The 22,179-nt window shown below is 42.3% G+C and overlaps 1 protein-coding gene across 16 annotated transcripts in view; it reads right to left on the bottom strand.

Annotated features, from left to right (window-relative positions):
* TTC13 (tetratricopeptide repeat domain 13) overlaps positions 1-22,179 on the bottom strand; it is a 98,890-nt gene that overhangs the window by 3,064 nt on the left and 73,647 nt on the right. For 8 of the 16 annotated variants that reach the window (XM_086381314.1, XM_086381315.1, XM_086381319.1 and 5 more), the window contains 4 exons: positions 20,745-20,824; positions 18,098-18,176; positions 17,891-17,970; positions 15,173-15,958 (listed from right to left, as the gene is read on the bottom strand). In XM_086381314.1, coding sequence (XP_086237440.1) covers positions 15,844-15,958; positions 17,891-17,970; positions 18,098-18,176; positions 20,745-20,824 — 354 coding nt within the window. In that variant the 3' untranslated portion in view covers positions 15,173-15,843. Of the gene's footprint in view, positions 1-15,172; positions 15,959-17,890; positions 17,971-18,097; positions 18,247-20,744; positions 20,825-22,179 lie in introns of those variants that run through there. The other 8 variants (XM_086381317.1, XM_086381318.1, XM_086381322.1 and 5 more) reach the window with 2 other exon arrangements.

Genomic DNA, 22,179 nt, shown 5'->3' with positions numbered 1-22,179 from the left:
ACTGAGCAACTGAACTGAACTGAACTGAACTGAAAGGCACTTAAGATGCAAATATTCAAAGATCAAATATTTTCAAAATTACAAGTAGATATATAATGCCAATTATTATGACAGAATTTAAAAATTGGCAGCATGAAGCCTAGAATAACTTTGAGGTATATAGTTCTTCTCATTCAGTTCAGTTCAGTTTAGTAACTCAGTCGTGTCTGACTCTTTACGACCACATGCCAGGCTTCCCTGTTCATCACCAACTCTCAGAGCTTTCTCAAACACATGTCCATCGAGTTGGTGATGCCAGCCAACCATCTCATCCTCTGTCATCCCCTTCTCCTCCTGCCTTCAATCTTTCCCAGCATCAGGGTCTTTTCCAATGAATCAGTTCTTCATATCAGATAGCCAAAGTATTGGAGTTTCAACTTCAGCATTAGTCCCTCCAATGAATATACAGGACTGATTTTCTTTAGGATTGACTAGTTTGATCTTCTTTCAGTTCAAGGGACTCTCAAAAGTCTCCAACATCACAGTTCAAGAGTTCTCAGCTTTCTTCTTTGGCACTCAGCTTTCTTTATGATCCAACTCTCCCGTCCACAAATGACTACTGAAAAAACCTAGCTTTGACTTATATGGACCTTTGTAGGCAAAGTAATGTCTCTGCTTTTTAATATACTGTCTAGGTTGGTCATAGCTTTTCTTCCAAGTAGCAAGCATCTTTTAATTTCATGGCGGCAGTCACCATCTGCAGTGATTTTGGAGCCCAAGAAAACAAAATCTGTCACTGTTTTCGTCGTTTCCCCATCTATTTGCCATGAAGTGATGGAACCAGATGCCATAATTTTAGTTTTTTGAATGTTGAGTTTTAAGCCAGCTTTTCACTCTCCTCTTTCACTTTCATCAAGAGGCTCTTTAGTTCCTCTTCACTTTCTGCCATAAGAGTAATGTCATCTGCATATCTGAGGTTATTGATATTTCTTCCAGCAATCATTGGATTAATCCTAATAAGAAATCACTTATTAAAGGGAACCGGAAATGAAAGAATTAACAAGTTAAGTATAGCCACTAGGAAATCAGTGGGATCAAGAGGACTTCAGGGAGGACTGACTTTGGAGGATGTGGGGTTGACTTTACCTGGGAGGAGTGGCAGCTCTTGGCCCCTGCTTAGAAGGGGAAAATACCTGGTATCAGTGGAGTATCAAGTTAGCAAATCTGGAACAAAGAGAATCACCATGGACCTTAGAAGATGAAGACACCCTAATCCAGAAACTGAGAAAGTTGATGATCATGTGCAGTCACACTGGAAAATCCAAAATATGCTGAAGAGGATATATTCTGTTCAAATATATGGACAGACTGCATTTGGGAATATTATTCATCAGAGCAAAAGTTATTTTCCTTTAAGGCCAAATCATGATGTATTTCATTTACACAGGAAAACTTTGAAATCATACTTAAATGTAGTCAACCAGAGTAGAAGCTGTAACAAAAAGGAGCCTGCTGAGTTTATTGGAAATGGGAGATCCTTTCTCCTTGCTAATCATGAGCAAATTCATACTGAAATTAAATGTCAGCAAATACACAAAATAGAGCCCATGAATGTACTAAATGTGGAAAAGCCTTCCTCAAGAAGTCTTGCTCAGTGAACATAAGAGAATTCATACAGAAAAGAAACACCATGGATGTAGTGTGTGTGGGAAAACCTTCTCCAAGAAGTTCAAGCTCACCAAACACCAGCGAACTCACAAAGAAGAGAAACCCCATGTGTGCAGTGAGTATGGAAAAGCCTTTTTCAGGAAATTAAAGCTAACTGAACAAAAGACTCCTATGGGAAATAAACCTCATGTACACAGTATATGTAGTAAAGTATTCTTCAGAAAGTTCAAGCTAACTGAATACCAGAGAACTCATACAGGAGAGAAGCCCTATGAACGAACTGAATGTGCAAAGCCTTCTGCGAGAAGGCAAAGCTATGATACATTTGCCAAACAAAAGAGGAGAAAAACCCCATGTGTGCAGTGAGCATGGGAAAGATTTCTCCAGAAAATTGCACTAGTTTTGCATTAGAAAGTACATACAGGTGAGAAATCTTATATATGTAGTGCGAATGTGGAAAAGGTTTCATACAGAAGGGCAATCTTATTATATATCAATGAACTCACATTGAAGAGAAGTCCTATGGATGCAATGAATGTGGTAAAGCTTCCCCCAGAAGGCATGCCTCATGGCACATCCATGATTTCATACAGTCAACATATAAGTACATGTAAGTACTGACTGTGGAAAATCTTGTTTGAAGACATCAGGACTCATGAAACAGAGAATTCACACAGGAGAGAAACCCAGTGTATGCAGTGATTGTGGGAAAACACTCACTAAGAAGACAACTCTCATTGAAGAACTCACATGGAAGAGAAACCCTACAGATGGAATGAGTGTAGGAAAGCTTTCTCCCACATGCCGTGCCTGGTTAAACACAAGAGGACACATGCAAGAGAGAAACAGTGAAGGTGGCATATCCTTCCACAAAGAGTCACAGCTTATTAGATTCTAGTGAATGAACTCTGGCAGGGGAGAAACCCTGTTAACACAATGACTGCAGATGCCTTCTGAGACCCCTCAGACATCATTGCACATCTGTGGGCTCCTAGCAGATAGGAGATGAACAAAATGAAAAGGCAAAAAGATACGACACTGAAAGACAACCTGCTAACCCCAGGTTAGTAGGTGTCCAACGTGCTATTGGAGAAGAGTAGAGAAATAGCTCCAGGAGGAATGAAGAGGCTGAGTCAAAGCAGAAATAACGCCCAGGTGTGGATGTGTCCGGAGGTGAAAGTAAAGTCCGATGCTGTAAAGAATAATATTGCATAGGAACCTGGAATGTTAGGTTCATGAATTAAGGTAAATTGGAAGTGGTCAAACATGAGATGGCAAGAGTGAACACTGACATTTTAGGAATCAGTGAACTAAAGTAGACAGGAATGGTAGAATTTAATTCAGATGACCATTATATCTATTACTGTGGGCAAGAATCCCTTAGAAGAAATGGAGCAGCCCTCACTGACAACAAAAGACTCCAAAATGCAATACTTAGATACAATCTTACAAATAATAGAATGATCCTGCTTTGTTTCCAAGGCAAACCATTCAATACCACAGTAATCCAAGTCTATGCCCCAACCACTCATGCCGGAAGAAGCTGAAGTTGAATGGTTCTATGATGACCTACAAGACCTTCTAGAACTAGCACCAAAAAAAAAAAAAAAAGATGTCCTTTTCATCATAGGCCATTGGAATGCAAAAGTAGGAAGTCAAGAGATACCTGGAGTAACAGGCAAGTTTGGCCTTGGAGTACAAAATGAAGCAGAGCAAAGGCTAACAGGATTTTGCCAAGAGAACACACTGGTCATAGCAAACATCCTCTTCCAACAACACAAGACATGACTTTGTACATGGACATTACCAGATGGTCAATAACGAAATCAGACTGATTATATTCTTTGCAGCCAAAGATACAGCAACTCTATGTAGTCAGCAAAAGCAAGACTGGGAGCTGACTGTGGCTCAGTTCATAAACTCCTTATTGCAAAATTCATACTTATATTGAAGAAAGTAGGGAAAACCACTAAGTCAATCAGGTATGACCTAAATCAAATTCCCTTGTGGAAGTGACAAATAATTCAAGGGATTAGATTTGATAGAGTGCCAGAAGAACTATGGATGGAGGTTCATAACACTGTACAAGAGGTGGTGACCAAAACTGTCCCCAAGAAGAAGAAATACAAAAAGGCAAAATGTTTGCCTAGCTGAGAAAAAAGAGAAGCGAAAGGCAAAGGAGAAAAGGAAAGATTTGCCCATCTGAATGTAGAGTTCCAAAGAATAGCAAGGAGAGGCAAGAAAGCTTTCTTAAATTGAACAACGCAAAGAAATAGAGGAAAGCAACAGAATGGGAAAGATGAGCAATCTCTTCAAGAAAATCAGAGATACCAAGGGAACATTTCATGCAAAGATGGGCTCAATAAAGGACAGAAATGGTAAGGACCTAACAGAAGCAGAAGATATTAAGAAAAGGTGGCAAGAATACACAGAACTGTACAAAAAAATCTTAATGATCCAGATAACCATGATGGTACGATCACTCACCTAGAACCAGACATGCTGGAGTGTGAAGTCAAGTAGGCCTGAGGAAGCATCACTATGAACAAAACTAGTAGAGGTGATGGAATTCCAGCTGAGCTATTTCGTAAATCCTAAAAGATGATGCTGTGAAAGTGCTGCAATCAATATACCAACAAATTTGGAAAACTCAGTAGTGGCCACAGGACTGGAAAAGGTCAGTTTTTTTCCCAATCCCAAAGAAGGGCAATGCCAAAGAATGTTCAAACTACCACACAATTGCACTCATCTCACATGCTAGCAAAGTAATGCTCAAAATTCCCCAAGCCAGGCTTCAACAGTATGTGAACCGAGAACTTCCAGATGTACAAGCTGGATTTAGAAAAGGCAGAGGAACCAGAGATCAAATGCCCAACATATGCTGAATCATAGAAAAAGCAAAGGAATTCCAGAAAAACATCTACTTCTCCTTTACTGAGTACACTAAAGCCTTTGACTTTGTGGATCACAATAAACTGGAAAATTCTTCTTTTTTTTTTGAAAATTCTTAAAAGAGATGGGACTATCAAACCACCTTACTTGTCTTTATGCAGGTCAAGAAGCAATAGTTGGAACAGGACATGGTTCAAAATTGGGAAAGGAGTATGTCAAGGCTGTATATTGTCACTCTGCTTATTTAATTACATGCAGAGGACATCATGTGAAATGCCAGGCTGGATGAAGCACAAGCTGGAATCAAGATTGCCAGGAGAAGTATCAATAACCTCAGATATGCAGATGACCCACCCTAATGGCAGAAAGTGTAGAGGAGCTAAAGAGCCTCTTGATGAAGGTGAAAGAGAAGAGTGAAAAATCTGGCTTAAAACTCATCATTCAAAAGACTAAAATCATGGCATCCGATCCCATCAACTTCATGGCAAATAGCTGGGGAAACAATGGAAACAGTGACAGACTTTATTTTCTTGGGCTCCAAAATCACTGCAGATGGTGACTGCAGCCATGAAATTCAAAGACACTTGTTCCTTGGAAGAAAAAGTATGACAAACCTAAACAGCATATTAAAAAGCAGAGACATCACTTTGCTGACAAAGGTCCACGTAGTCAAAGCTGTGGTTTTCCCAGTAATCATGTATGGATGTGAGTTGGACCATAAAGAAGGCTGAGCACAGAAGAACTGTGCTGGAGAAGATGTGGTGCTGGAGAAGTCCCTTGCACAGCAAGGAGATCAAACCAGTCAATCCTAAAGGAAATCAGTCCTGAATATTCATTGGAAGGACTGATGCTGAAGCTGAAGCTCCAATATTTTGGTCACCTGATGCGAAGAGCTGACTCATTTGAAAAGACCCTGATGCTTGGAAAGATTGAGGGCAGGAAGAGAAGGGGACGACAGAGGATGAGATGGTTCGAGGGCATCACCGACTTGATGGACATGAGTTTGAGCAAGCTCTGGGAGATAGTGAAGGACAGGGTACCCTGATGTTCTGCCATCCATGGGGTAGTAAAGAGTCGGACACAACCAAGTGACTCAACAAAAAACAGATAGGAACGTAGTTTCTATTTATATCTATATTTCTGACCACATTGTGCAGCATGTGGGGTCTTAGTTCTCTGACCAGGGATCGAACCAGTGCCCCTCCATTGGTAGTGTGGATTCTTAACCATTGAGATTCTCAAAAAAACACAGTGAAATTTCTACCTGGTATATGGTTGGAAGCAATTGGTGCACTTTACAACTTTCTCTTTCTTCCTCCCTCCCTCCCTCCCTTTCTTCCACCCAGGTCAAATCCCTTCATCCCTGGGCCTGCTATGCTCAGGTCAGTTTAATTTTATTTTTCAGTGAAGCATGGTATTTTTCACATTTTTATTTCCTTTTAATACTTTTGCCAAAATTGAAGTACAGTTGGTTTACAATGTTTCAGGTACAGAGCAAAGTGATTCAACCACACACACACACACACACACGCACACACACACTGTGTGTGTATATATATGTGTGTGTGTATGTGCTTTTTTGGAGTCTTCAATTTTAGGTTATTATAAGATATTGAATATAGTACCTGTGCTATGCACTAGGCCCTTGTTTAGCTATTTGACATACAGGAGTGTGTATCTGTTAATCCAAATTCCTAATGTGTCCCTCCCTCTACTTTCCCCTTTGGTAACCGTAAGCTTGTTTTCTATTTCTGTGTCTGTTTCTGTTTTGTGAATAAGTCCATTTGCGTCACGCTTTAGATTGTGTATGTAAGTGACTACGATACTTGTCTGTAACGGATTTTCCTTAGTGATCATTTCTAGTCCATCTGTGATGCGCCAAACGGCATTCTTTCATTCTTCTTTGGAGCTGAGTAATATTCCACAGTGTACGGGTATCACACTTTTTTTTTACATTTTGATAAAATATTTTTATTTTAGGAATTTAAAGACAATCCATAGCAAGAAATGTGACAACATACTTTACTACATCAGTAAATCATCTGATTATTTTTAATAGATATGGCAGAGTATTCAATAAAAGTTAACTTTCATTTGCAATTAAACTAGAAGTAAAATGGAAACAGAAGGGAATTCTTTGTAGTATATTTTGGCTGACAATCATTATTTGTCCCATTATTTAAAAAATTAAGCTTTCTTTCCCTTATGATAAAATACAAATACTCTGAACATGCTAACCAGCTGATTGCGAACAGCTGGCCAGCTAACACATAAATTTCCAGAGAACTAGTTAGGCAGACAAGTTCTCCTTTTCTAGCTAAGCACCAAATTTTTTTAAGGTACAAAGTGTTCATGACATTCTCTTAAGTACTGTGTACCACATCTTCTTTTTCCATTAGTCTGTCCATGGACACTTAAGTTGTTTCCATATCTTGGCTATTGCAAATAGTGCTGCTATGAACACTGGGGTGCATGTATCTTTTTCAAGTAGAGTTTCTATCTTTTACAGATATATGCCCAGGAGTGGGATTGATGCATCATATAGTAACCCTATTTTTCCTTATCTGATCGACTTAATAACTGGACATATATTTAGGGGTTAAGGTTAAGGGATGGGTGGAACCCATTCCCACTGCCCCACTCCCCAAGTAAGTGGCAAGCACTTGAGCAGAATTCAGGAGCTGTATAGGGTAAGTCACTCCCCCATCTGAGCCATCAAAGTGGAGGTAACACCGGTGCTTACATCCTAGCACTCTTAACGCTATTAAATGAGCTAAGTACAACGCTTAGAAATATGTCAACCATAGTAAGTGCTCAAGATGTGTTAGCTTCAACAGGTTCCTCCCCCACAGAAGATGCTCCCGGCCCCAAGGAGAAGGCCCCACCCAGCACGGCTGGAGAGCAGAGGAGCCACAGCCCACAGGGGAGCTTCCAGATTGAGTGCACAGATCAGCCTATCTGGCATGCTCAGCACAGTCTCCAGTGGCCACCGAAGACAAGGAGAGTGGGGACAGAGCCCAGGATGTGAGCCAGTGCTGGCCAGAGCAGTGACTGCAGATGCAGCCGCTGCCCCAGAGCCCAGGGCCCCCTGCACCCAGAAAGAACTGCCCACAGTGCAGCAGCTGAGCCACCAGCGCAACAAGGCAATTTGAACCTGGAAATGCCCAGTCACCGTGATGTGAGATGGTTTATACAGTGGAGGTTGAGAAATAGATTTAAGGGACTAGATCTGATAGATAGAGTGCCTGATGAACTATGGACGGAGGTTCGTGACATTGTACAGAAGACAGGGATCAAGACCATCCCCATGGAAGAGAAATGCAAAAAACCAAAATGGCTGTCTGGGGAAGCCTTACAAATAGCTGTGAAAAGAAGAGAAGCAAAAACCAAAGGAGAAAAGGAAAGATATAAGCATCTGAATGCAGAGTTCCAAAGAATAGCAAGGACAGATAAGAAAGCCTTCCTCAGCAATCAATGCAAAGAAATAGAGGAAAACAACAGAATGGGAAAGACTAGAGATCTCTTCAAGAAAATAAGAGATACCAAGGAAACATTTCATGCAAAGATGGGCTCGATAAAGGACAGAAATGGTATGGACCTAACAGAAGCAGAAGATATTAAGAGGTGGCAAGAATACACAGAAGAACAGTACAAAAAAGATCTTCAGGACCAAGGTAATCACAATGGTGTGATCACACACCTAGAGCCAGACATCCTGGAATGTGAAGTCAAGTGGGCCTTAGAAAGCATCACTACGAACAAAGCTAGGGAGGTAATGGAATTCCAGTTGAGCTATTTCAAATCCTGGAAGATGATGCTGTGAAAATGCTGCACTCAATATGCCAGCAAATTTGGAAAACTCAGCAGTGGCCACAGGGCTGGAAAAGGTGTTTTCATTCCAATCCCAAAGAAAAGCAATCCCAAAGAATGCTCAAACTACCACACAATTTCACTCATCTCACATGCTAGTAAATAATGCTCAAAATTCTCCAAGCCAGGCTTCAGCAATACATGAACCGTGAATTTCCAGATGTTCAAGCTGGTTTTAGAAAAGGCAGAGGAACCAGAGATCAAATTGCCAACATCTGCTGGATCATCGAAAAAGCAAGAGAGTTCCAGAAAAACATCTATTTTTGCTTTATTGACTATGCCAAAGCCTTTGACTGTGTGGATCCCAATAAACTGTGGACAATTCTGAAAGAGATGGGAATACCAGACCACCTGACCTGCCTCTTGAGAAACCTATATGCAGGTCAGGAAGCAACAGTTAGAACTGGACATGGAACAACAGACTGGTTCCAAATAGGAAAAGGAGTATGTCAAGGCTGTATATTGTCACCTTGCTTATTTAACTTATATGAAGGGTACATCATGAGAAACGCTGGGCTGGAAGAAGCATAAGCTGGAATCAAGACTGCAGGGAGAAATACCAATAACCTCAGATATGCAGATGACACCACCCTTATGGCAGAAGGTGAAGAGGAACTAAAAAGCCTCTTGATGAAAGTGAAAGAGAGTGAAAAAGTTGGCTTGAAGCTTAACATTCAGAAAACGAAGATCATGGCATCCGGTCCCATCACTTCATGGGAAATAGATGGGGAAACAGTGGAAGCAGTATCAGACTTTATTTTTGGGGGGCTCCAAAATCACTACAGATGGTGACTGCAGCCATGAAATTAAAAGATGCTTACTCCTTGGAAGGAAAGTTATGACCAACCTAGATAGCATATTCAAAAGCAGAGACATTACTTTGCCAACAAAGGTCCATCTGGTCAAGGCTATGGTTTTTCCAGTGGTCATGTATGGATGTGAGAGTTGGACTGTGAAGAAAGCTGAGCACCAAAGAATTGATGTTTTTGAACTGTGGTGTTGGAGAAGACTCTTGAGAGTCCCTTGGACTGCTAGGAGATCCAACCAGTCAATTCTGAAGATCAGCCCTGGGATTTCTTTGGAGGGAATGATGCTAAAGCTGAAACTCCAGTACTTTGGCCACCTCATGTGAAGAGTTGACTCATTGGAAAAGAATCTGATGCTAGGAACGATTGGGGGCAGGAGGAGAAGGGGACGACAGACGATGAGATGGTTGGATGGCATCACCAACTCAATGGACCTGAGTTTGAGTGAACTTCGGGAGCTGGTGATGGACAGGGAGGCCTGGCATGCTACAATTCATGGGGTCGCAGAGTCAGATACAACTGAGTGACTGAACTGAATTGAACTGATAATTTTCATTACTGGTAGAAATTGAAGCCTGTGAATGGAGTTGTGTTCAATTATTTACGTATATATTTGCATACCCAACCTTCATGGACTACCAATTACACAATACTGGTAAAGTTTAAGCTTACAAATTGTAGAATGAAAGTGATTTTATATTTGTGGCAACATGGCTTGAAGAACAAAAGACCTACCATAATTCTCATCACAATTGCAGTATTATTCAAGAAGATACTTGGTTCTATGGGGTTTCATAAAGGGGACAAAAATATTCCCAAGGCAGCAAAATGGGTTTTCATGTCCTAGCTTGTTTCTCATGTATGGTTCCTGGACCACCAGTGTGTGAATCTCACGGGGGAGGACCCTGACTTCAGGCCTCTCCCCAGCCCCGAGAGGCACTCATCAGTGGATTTTTCAAGCTGGTGCTGGTGATTTCCTTTCTCCTCTCTCCAATTTATCTCCCTGCACTGCAATTAAACTCTGTGGTCTTTACCTGAAACATCTCAAAACCTGTACTCTTGCTTAAAACCACACGGACTCCCATTCTAATTATTGCCTGATGCACAGGTGTGGAGCGGCGGTCTGTTTTCAGGGTAGCAGCACCATCCAGGTACAACTTCCTGTGATGACGGCCATATCAGTCCAGTCAAATATGGCAGCCACCAGCTGCTTCTGAGCACTTGGGATGGTGCAAGTGTGACTTAGATGCAAGTGTGGACCTTCATTTATTCAACCACTTTAGATTTTGGTGTGACAGTGATAATGGCTGGACAAGAGCACATCTGATACATTTTAGATGTGAACATGACTGGACAGGCCAGACATAAGAATGCTCATGAATATAGCCAAGTCTTGGTGGTCTGGGACACGACAGGTTTCTTTAGGGGATTTTGCTGATCTCTGCTCTCTCTATACATCTTGCTTGGAAGGCAAGCACTAGTGAGCTGGAGGTTATTTCCTGTCCCTCACACTTAAGAGAAAGCAATGGCAACCCACTCCAGTACTCTTGCCTGGAAAATCCCATGGACGGAGGAGCCTGGTAGGCTGCAATCCATGGGGTCGCGAAGAGTTGGACACAACTGAGCAACTTCACTTTCGCCTTTCACTCTCATGCATTGGAGAAGGAAATGACAACCCACTCCAGTGTTCTTGCCTGGAGAATCCCAGGGACAGGGGAGCCTGGTGGGCTGCCGTCTATGGGGTCGCACAGAGTCGGACAACGACTGAAAGCGACTTAGCAGTAGCAGCACATTTAACTCACTGGAAATGTTCCACAAAAAATTCCTAGTTTGCTAACAGGTTTTACCTAGAGGTAAAAGTCTTTTAAAGATTAAACATGTTATTAATAGGAGCAATTTTACAAATAGACCTGAGATATTCAGAAAAGTCTATAACAAGTTTAGTTCAGTTCAGTAGCTCAGTCGTGTCTGACTCTTTGCAACCTCATGGACTGCAGAAGGCCAGGCCTCCCTCAGTTCAGTTCAGTTCAGTCGCTGAGTCATGTCCGACTCTTTTGCGACCCCATGAATCGCAGCACGCCAGGCCTCCCTGTCCATCACCAACTCCCGGAGTTCACTCAGACTCACGTCCATCGAGTCAGTGATGCCATCCAGCCATCTCATCCTCTGTCGTCCCCTTCTCCTCCTGCCCCCAATCCCTCCCAGCATCAGAGTCTTTTCCAATGAGTCAACTCTTCGCATGAGGTGGCCAAAGTACTGGAGTTTCAGCTTTAGCATCATTCCTTCCAAAGAAATCCCAGGGCTGATCTCCTTCAGAATGGACTGGTTGGATCTCCTTGCAGCCCAAGGGACTCTCAAGAGTCTTCTCCAACACCACAGTTCAAAAGCATCAATTCTTCGGCACTCAGCTTTCTTTACAGTCCAACCCTCACATCCATACATGACCACTGGAAAAACCATAACCTTGACTAGACGGACCTTTGTTGGCAAAGTAATGTCTCTGCTTTTCAATATGCTATCTAGGTTGGTCATAACTTTGCTTCCAAGGAATAAGCTTCTTTTAATTTCATGGCTGCAGTCACCATCTGCAGCAATTTTGGAGCCCCCAAAAATAAAGTCTGCCACTGTTTCCCCATCTGTTTGCCATGAAGTAATGGGACCGGCTCTTTCACTTTCATCAAGAGGCTCTTTAGTTCTTCACTTTCTGCCACAAGGGTAGTGTCATCTGTATATATGAGGTTATTGATATTTCTCAGAGCAATCTTGATTCTAGCTTGTGCTTCATCCAGCCCAGCGTTTCTCATGATATACTCTGCATATAAGTTAAATAAGCAGGGTGACAATATACAGCCTTGATGTCCTCCTTTTCCTATTTGGAACCAGTCTGTTGTTCCATGTTCAGTTCATGATAGTTAACTGTCACCAGAGAAAATCGTTTGGGATTATTCCTGTGAAAAAGCTTATTCTAAAATTGAATTAAGACCTCTTTAGCTGTACTGTCCCATGCAGTAGTTCTTAATGATGTATGGCTACATAAATTTAAATTCATTAAAACTAAATTAAACAGTTGCTCAGTCATACTGGCCCCAGTCAAGTGTTCAGCAGTCACATGTGGCTGGTGGCTGCCATCCTGGACTGGGCAAATACAGAACATCCTCGTCATTGCAGATAGCCCCATTGGACAGTGCTGAGTTAACTGTGAGGTCCCCGCAGAAGGAAATGCCTCAGAGAGCTGATGGCACACAAGGGGAGTTGGCTGAAGTGTGCAGACGAGGGGAAGAGCAGAGAGAGGTGAGGCTGGAGAAACAGAGGCCACTGGGGGTGAGGGTGGGGGGTGGCATTACTGTAGGACACTGGGTTTTATTTCAGGGCAGTGAGATGCTGTGAGGGGTTTAATCAGACCAGCAGCAGGAAGAAAAGTTAGCAGGGGAGCTGAGGGGGGAAGTGGAGCGATGAGGGGAGGGTGTTTTGTAAGAGGGAGAGAAGAGCTGGCTTGTTAATGGACTGTATCCTGGATGACATTTCTGGACCAATCCACAGTTCCCTCTAACACACACTTCAAGTCATCTGGGGGTAAAGGGATACTAAGATCGACAACTAGTAGGCAAATGAATTCTTAATATGTGAAGAATTTCTAATGGTAATAGTTGTAATATCAGAGAACTAAAATTCAGGGACACAATTAGATCAACCCACAAAACACTGGGAACCCAGCCTCTCACACTCAAATCTGACCTGGGGCAGGGAAGCCCCTCAAATCTGGTGTTTCCGGTTGCCATCCAAGCTAAGGGCTCAGGTACCACAAGTCTAGCAGGAGAGCGCCTGATTTTTCGCACCATGAGATCAAAAGGATCAGGGTATCTGATGAGATAAAAACCAAACACAGACAAAAAGACAAAGAGCAGTTTTGTTTCTTCAGTGTGATCAAAAGTTTTCAATATGAAGTTTTAAGGATAAAGGCAAACCTGATTCTAATCTTAAAAACTGTTTTTTTTATTTTTTTTAGTTTTAAACAAGAGGACAGGGACTCCCCTGGTGGTCCAGTGGTTAAGAATCTGCCTTCCAGTGCAGAAGACATGGATTCAATCTCTGTTTCGGGAACTAGAATCCCACATGCCACTCGGCAACTGAGCTCTCACACCACTACTGAGCCCACGCATTGTAACGACTAAAGCCTGCATGTTCTAGATCCCATGCTCCACAACAAAAGAAGCCTGTAGGCCACAACTAGAGAAAGCCTGAGAGGCAATGAAGAGCCCGCACAGCCAAAACAATAAAGTAAAATAAAATAAGTAAAGAGGACAACTTGCATGATGGAACTCAGATTTCTAGGTGCAATTTAACAGAAGATAAGAGAATTTTAAATATTATGATATAAAAATGCATGCCAAAACTTCATGGCTTTCTTGAGACAAAAACCCTTAACGATGGAAGAGGAGCCCAATAGACAGTATCTTCTCAGCCACCAAACAAACCTGCTCATAATGTTCTGTTCAGACCATAGTCAAGTTGGCTCAAGTATTCTGGGACTCAGGCGGAAGATGGGAGGTTTTCCCAGATCATCCTGCAATCACAGAATTTAGCATTTCAGTATGTCTAATGATGCGTGCATGCCCAGTCGTGTTTGATTCTTTGCAACCCCATAAACTGCAGCCTGCTGGACTCCTCTGTCCATGGAATTTTCCAGGCAAGAATACTGCAGTGGGTTGCCACTCCTACCCCAAGGGATCTTCTCAACCCAGAGACTGAACCCACATCTCTTGCGCCTCCTGCACTGGTAGGTGGATTCTTTACCACTGAGCCACCCGAGAAGCCCCATATGAGAGTTATAATACTCGCATGAGGAGAAAATAAAATATTTAAATAAAAACTGAAACGTAGCAATTTGGATTTGGTAAACTAAGTTTTAAGGAAAAATTACATTCTAACTTTGGGGTGTGGACATATTCTGATATTTTAGAAAAGTCAGTTAATTTATTTGGACCATTTCCCTAACTGAAAAATGTGTGTCTCACAATTAAAAATTTTGAAGAGTTGGTGATAAAGTGAAGAAAAATCCTTGAAGAAATTGAAAGATTTTGACTTTGGGATGATAGGCAAAAAGAGGGAAAAGTTTAAAAACTTACTCATTTCTCCTTTGCTTAGTCTCTACAATCCCCCTCTCACTTTGCAATCCTGTAGGCTATATCTGGATGCAGGTCAAACAGCAGCAAGTTGAGAGTGCAGAGCAATGTAACGGATCGATGGAGATTTTGCATGGAACAGAGTTAAGTATGCTGAATCTTGAGAAGAACCTGGGAATGAATCCTTGGTGCCCTGAGACCATGGTGGGGCAGGACAGGCCTTGGGGCCAGAAAGGCCTGGTTGGATCCTAGCACCTTGGCTTTGGGGGCACCTGGGAGAGTCATCAAGCTCCCAAAGCCTCAACCCTCTTATCTATAAAATGAAAACAAAGACTCTGGGGAAAGCTGACTGTGGGTGTGAGCTCTCTTTATAAAATGAGGTGTGCCTAATGATTTGTATCACCATCCAGATGAGATGAGAACACGAGCCACATCCTGGTGTTTTGAAACACACGTCAGTGCCCAGAACAGCACCTGTCCAAAGGGCAGGTCCTATCTGTCCAAAGAACGGTCTTCTGCTGATCATGCTGCAAGTGCCAGACCACGCAGCAAGTGCCAGGGTGGCGTCTCTGCCGAGCATGGACGCTTGCAGACATGCAGACACTGCTGTGTCCTGCTCACAGAGTCTGCGAGACAGAAAGAGAATAACAGAAAGCAGTGACTAGCTTAACTCTTTAACAGAGAACAAAGAAAAATGAAAATGACTGGAAATGGTGTTTAACTGAACCCATTTATGCACTGTCATTCACCCTGTCTGCAAAAGAAAGTTAGCAATTTTCTGACTGTTCTTATACCTGAAAGTGAAACTGGCTCACAAAATAAAAACATACATAATCCAGTGTCAAAAACTGGTGATTTATAGAAATCACCCCGTTTATTTTTTCCAATAAAGAGGAAAAAAACAAATAAAACATGTTTCAATAATTCAGTGTTTGAGTCACTGGCAAATACTGTCTGTATCATTCAACAAAAGTGTCCCAGGTCATGAGCTCCAGGCATGCTGATGGCCACAAATCTTCCACGGTTCAAACGAAATGGAGAACCCACACGTGAGGACGATGTCAGTTGAAAACAAGATGCATTATCACAGTATGCATAAAAAGAAGGTCTTTGAAAAACATCCAGATTTTTAAAGGAATGAAAACACTCCTGTTTTGTTGTAGCTTTTGTTCCCTTTAATTGTTAATTTTTGGTTTTCGGAGTAAACATTTTTCGCCATGAGGAAGGAGTCATATGACTTTGTAAGTGGAAACCAAGTGGCCACTGGCTAATGCAAATGCCTCCCATCCCAGAGACACAGAGCTCTTCTGTCCCCTCAAAACCCTCTTTCATGATTTCTGTTATGGTTCAGAAAGGTAAATAAAATGATTTCAAGTATTCAATTCCTATCAAAAATTGGTATCAAAAGTAATAAAGGACCTAATTTCTTTATAATTCCATGTTTTAAAAAATAACTTAAGAAGCAAGAGGTCCGGCCCTTTACTTGTATAAATACCACGGCGTAACTAGAGTTTCTTAAGACAACGTGGAGAGGAGTCTGTGTTTAGCACCTCGATCATTGATCTTAATGTTGGGAACGTTTCTGACACAGACGGAAGAGTCTTATAAGAAGGTGAAATACTGAAAGAGAAAAATGCAAAGCAAGGGTGTGAAAATCAACACAATTTTACCAAAAAAGGCAAAGCTTATATTACACCAATTCCTATTATAATATTCACTTTACAGTACTCCACATGCATGACATCAGACAACATCACATCGCAGGGGGACCTGTGAGCAGAGCAGATCCTGTTGTAGCAATGAATGGGGTATCAGCAGGCTCCCATCATGAGATGCGGGTAAATTCAACCAGCCTTCGGAAAGAAAGTCAATCTCTGACTTACACAGTGAGTGTTACGCAAACACATCCCTCTGAGGCACACGCTAGACGTGGAACCTGAAGACACATGATTTGGGTCCAGCCTTGATCCTTATCAGCTTTAGTGGTTCCTCTCAGACCCACTTCCCTGTATTTGCAGCAAGAAGGACGGTATTCCTAACTCCCAGAGTTACTTACTCCTGGTAAGGAGTGTGGCTGCTGCTAAGTGGCTTCAGTCGTGTCTGACTCTGTGCGACCCCAGAGATGGCAGCTCACCAGGCTTCCCCGTCCCTGGGATTCTCCAGGCAAGAACACTGGAGTGGGTTGCCATTTCCTTCTCCAACGCATGAAAGTGAAAAGTGAAAGTGAAGTCGCTCAGTCGTTACCGACTCTGAGCGACCCCATGGACTGCAGCCTACCAGGCTACTCTGTCCATGGATTTTCCAGGCAAGAGTACTGGAGTGGGTGCCATTGCCTTCTCTGAAGGAGTGTGGAATGGGTCTCAATTACATTGTAAACCTGTAGCTGCACAACATAAGGTGGCGTTTCTATTTTTTCCTTAAAGAGTTGTTAAAAGATCAACACTGTAAAATTATGCAGGAAACAGAGGCAAGGCCTTTGACCTTATGATCATGTTACTAAAATACATGTAAACTAGTAAACCTGAGACAAAAATATACCAGAAGGCGGTGTAACTGTTAGGAGTTTTCATTACAAAGCTAATGGAATACTTACAAATGGGACCAAAGTATCTTACAGAGACAAACTTCCGTTTTAAACAGAGCACGGATTATCCAGCAATTTTTAGAGTGGTTGCTATGTTGAACAGATATGGAAAGGCAAAACTGGAAGTTTCTATGATATTAAAAAAAAACCATGGAGAAGGAGCAAGAGTCAATAAGGTTAAATAGTGAGATGTGCTTAAAGATTAAGAGCAAAAGGAGAAGGCAGCAGCAGAGGATGAGATGGTTGGACGGCATCATAGACTCGATGGACGTGAATTTGAGCAAACTCTGGGAGACAGTGGAGGACAGAGGAACTTAGCGTGTTGTAGCCCATGAAGTTGCAAAGAGCTGGACATGACTTAGGATTGAACAACAACAACAACAAAATTAACTATGAAACCATCTGTGAGTTTAATTTCAGCCCATATATATATATTTATTTATGTGCTCCTATGGTGCTTTTGAAAACAAGAGCCAGGGAAGATCATAGTACTGGGCCCTCCCACAGTAACCGTCAGGAGTAATTTCTTGCAGCTTTCCCTGACTCCTATGTATTTTGTACCTAAATTACAGTAAAGCACCACCTTCCCCAAACAAAGAGGAAAGGAAAAATGCAGCTGAAAGGCAGGTGCCACCACCCAGAGAAGTCTGAGTCAGGTCCAGCTCAGTTTTCAAAATCCCTCCTGAACACAGACTCTGCGAGTCTGGGACAAAGGATCAATGAGCCAAGAGACAGGAATATCTGACTATATAAATAAGACACCTATAACCCTTCCTTCACAAACTGGCTTCCTTATTTTATTCATTATTCATTTTTATCCATACACTCACCTGTTAAGGGGTCATAAATGACAACAAAAACATAGTAACTTTGAAAAGCAGATTAAATTCATTATATAATCATAACCCATAAAAAATTAGTACAATTCCAGTTTCACATCCTTTTGTCGACCCCTATCAAGAAGTTACCTTTTCAAGTTCATCCAGCTTTTAGCTATTTTGCTAAAGGCCTCTGAACCAGGGGCAGTCATAGCTTCAAAGTCAACCAACTGAAAGAGAAAGAGATTTAATGGAGGGGAGGCTCCCTTTGGGATTCGGTTCATTTATGTGTCTTAACATAAAACTCCACAGACTGGAATTGAAACCTTTTCCCTTCTGGCTCCAGCTCCAACATACCTTTCCTTTGGGAATTTTTCCTGCTACTTCTTTCCCACTTGCCATCAGCGCTCCCACAATCACTGAGTAAGCGATCACACTATTCAGATAGAGAACAATTACCAGTCAGTCCAGGCCACAGACGGTTACCACACTATGGACTTCCCATCCTAAAAGATGACATTGTATTTCTTTTAACACTTCTTTAGACATTAAAAGAATATTTTCATTTGTTCTAAAAATATTTGCTAATTTACTAAGAAAAATATTTACTGGTTTACTAATTTAGGGGTAAATGTGTAACAATAATATTTTTCTGAGACAAAGTTTCTTTTAATTAGGAGTTTTCTTTTCAGTTGGTTTTCCTATTCTTATAGGAAAACACTGAATTAGAAAATGTGCCTGCTTTCTATTATTTTAAAAAATTCATTATCGGCCACATCACATGGCATGTGGGATCTTAGTTCCCCAAGCAGGGACTGAGTCTAAGCCCCCTGCATTGGAAGCATGGGGTCTTAACAGCTGGACTGCCAGGGAAGACCTTGCTTGCTTACATTTTTAACTGCATGAGGCTTGGCTTTAAAATGCATATATATATATATATTATACTTTGTAAATGCAAACATATTATTAGAGTTTAACAATAAAAACTTTGGCCCCAAAGAAGAAAAAGAACGCATCTCAGAAAGTACTAACAGACTGGTCTGAAGGCTGGGTTATGTGCACTTCCTTCCTGCCATGTCCAGACTCACTCTGGGCTCTGACATTTGTATTATGATGCCATCTGTGTGCTTTGTGAGAGGCACCCCAGGACGAAGACAGCTAAGACAGAGCTCTTGCCTCTGCAAATGGACACCAGAGAAAGGGAGTCAGCCCTGCAGTCACCTAATAGGGAAGCCCTCACAGAGGCCATGGACACATGTGCTTTATCTTTGAAGGCCATGGGCAGGGCAATGGAGAGGAGAAGGCAGGGAAGTGGCTGGCTGGGCGGGACAGGAAGGTGTTTGGACAAGCAGGGGGTGTGGTGGAGAGACCAGAGTGAGGATGGAGAGAGGGTAGATGACAGGAAAGGTGATGAGGCCATGGTAAACCAGGGCAGGGAGGAGCTGGCACTGTGCATCACGCCACTGAGTTGGCACCTGAGCCAACAGATATAAAGAACTGGCGCACAAAGAGGGAAAAAGAAAAGCCTGGAAACGGAGAGACCAGTTAGAAAGGTCAGTGCAAGAGATAAGCAGGGGGACTTCCCTGGTGGTCCAGTGGTTAAGAATCTGCCTGTGAATTACAGGGGACACAGGTCTGATTCCTGGTTTGAAAGGATCCCACATGCCTCGAGGCAGCTAAGCTGGAGAGCTGCAGCTACTGAAGCCTGAGTGCCTAGAGCCAGTGCTGCATAACAGGAGAAGCCACTGCAATGAGAAGCCCATGCCCTCTCAACACAGAGTAGCTCCAGCTCACTGCAACTAGAGAAAGCCCCCACACAGCAATAAAGACCCAGTGCAGCCAAAAATAGAGAATTAAATGAACATTTTTTTAAAAAAGAAAGGTCAGTGCAAGAGATGAGCCGATCTGAGCTATGGCACGTGCAAGGAGCATGAGGAGAGGAGAGGTTTAGGAGGCAGAGTCAACAAGACTCAGTCAGGGACCGGACAGGTGCAGGGGCTGAGGGGGAGCCGGGGGTGACTGGAGTTGGACCTCCTTCTCAAGTGACACAGAAGCCCCCAGAGCTGCTGCGTGAACACACGCGTGCACAGTGCCTGCAAGCGGTGGATGAACAGGCACATGGAGGCCCCCTGCATGTTATAGATCTAGTTAGCATTCCTATAACAGTTGTGCCTAAGGTACAACATTTCTGTTCCTATTTTACTTCAAGGCCATTTTTACCTCGTAAGTTCCAGGTGCACACATGTCTACACCACAGAGTGATCACCACCAGCCCAGTTTCCATCCATCACCACCAGTGGACGCCCTGCGCCCATTATGCCCAACTCCCAGTGCTTCTTTAATAGTACAAGAAAACTTACTACCACATTTAGGAGAGTTTTACTTTCTAAAGTATTAATCAGAGATCAAGACACTTAAGTATATGATTTTAACCAAAACATCTGAAATTCAAACATGTGCTAACAACAGCATACACCATTCACCTGATTCGCTGTACATGGTACCATACAAAAGGGAATAAAAACAAAGCTCTACAGACACACCCTTGTTTGAACGACACTTGAAAGACTCCTGATGAATTCGCTAAGTAGAATTCATTTATAACAGTAATAATACTTTGGGATGGTTGCTGATGCAAAAGTATTAAACTTTAGGGCTAAAGGTCAATTAATGGCCAAAATTTGGGGGCAGCAGGGTAACAGTCTGGGCAAACACCAGGAATTAAAGCACAGTGAGAGCATGTGTGCACAGAGTGAGATTTGGATACATTTTTGTGAATGAATGAGCTCCAGCCTGTAAACACCAAGAGCCTTCTACTAGAACTACCTTCCAGAATCCTTGATGATGCAGTAGATCAAGGACATCACTTTCGGGTGGACTCTGGAAAATCAAAGGGGGCTTCTCGCCATTGCTAGGATACCTGTACTCATACCCACACAGCAAATGCAAGCAAAAGGCATGTGTTCTTCACCACAAAACTGTCAGATTATAGGATATCACCCACCTGGATCCACGAGAGAGCGGCATTAAATTATAAAAATAGTAAACTAAGGATAAGATTAAGTTGCAAACAGCATCAGCCTCCTAGGGAAAAAAAGATATGTGCTCATGAACTTAAATAATAGATTATAAACTCATTTTTATGAGGTGACAAGACACAGCAGAATCATTTACTAGGAAGAGGATTATTTCATTCTTCTCCTACAAGGACCTACTTTTCATATCCCTGAATATATTATACTCTTTCACATCATTTTTTTCTAATGAAAGGGTATATGTACAATTTAGTTTTAAGCAGTATGCTCCCAGCTGCCTTCAAAACAGCAAACTTTTTCTGATAAACGTAGATATCTGTTTTGGTCTATAACATTATTTGCAAAGTCAAAATTAGGATTTTGCAAAGTCAAAAAAAAACATTAGGATTAAAATAAAACAAAGTGCTTATTAATATTGAATATACTTTCTCAGACTACAGGCCTCTCTACTCCAAGATTCTGATTAGCATCACCCCTCCCCCCGCCACTGAGATTTAGGTGATCGATACACTTAATTATATATGTGTGTGCATGCTAAATCTCTTCAGTTGGGTCTGACTCTTTGTGACCCCATGAACTGTAGCCCGCCAGGCTCCTCTGTCCATGGGATTCTCCAGGCAAGAAAACTGGAGTGGGTTGCCACGCCCTCCTCCAATTATATGTATAAACTGAATAAAATCCAGAGAAATAAAGGAACTTTCCAAAAGCCATGGGTATCCATTCCAGAACGTGGATGGAGCACCCCCTATACTCTCCACACAGTAACAGCTACAATCATGCAGGTGACATTGTAGCTCCTGGGGAGCAGGATGTAGCTCCCCGTTGAATCAGAAAGCAATGGTGGAGGAGCCTGCAGTCCAGGAAACAGTCACGTCCATCATGGACAACCTATACACTTAAATACTGACAAAGCTCCAATTTCTGATAATATAACACAGTAACTCAGAGAAGGCAATGGCACCCCACTCCAGTACTCTTGCCTGGAAAATCCCATGGATGGAGGAGCCTAGTAGGCTCCAGTCCATGGGGTCGCTGGGAGTCAGACACGACTGAGCGACTTCCCTTTCACTTTTCACTTTCATGCATTGGAGAAGGAAATGGCAACCCACTCCAGTGTTCTTGCCTGGAGAATCCCAGGGACGGGGGAGCCTGGTGGGCTGCCGTCTATGGGGTCACACAGAGTCGGACACGGCTGAAGTGACTTAGCATAGCATAGCATAACACAGTAACTACATACATTCCCCTCTCTCAGTTTCTGTAGTTATTAAATACGGAACTGTCTCTATAAGAATATTAAAAGAAGTATTTCCTGGTTATTTAAGGCTGATTTCAAGCATAAATGTACGATCTCAGTGAAAGAGGACAAAAGAATCATAGCACCATGGATAAAATGAAGACAAACAG

The sequence above is a fragment of the Bos grunniens genome, chromosome 28 (assembly GCF_055505025.1).
Source record: "Bos grunniens cultivar Pamir isolate PY7600 chromosome 28, Bosgru_T2T1.0, whole genome shotgun sequence".
NCBI lineage: Eukaryota > Metazoa > Chordata > Mammalia > Artiodactyla > Bovidae > Bos > Bos grunniens.
Note: the sequence above shows the minus strand (reverse complement) of the source record. Positions and strands in the feature narration are given on the sequence as shown.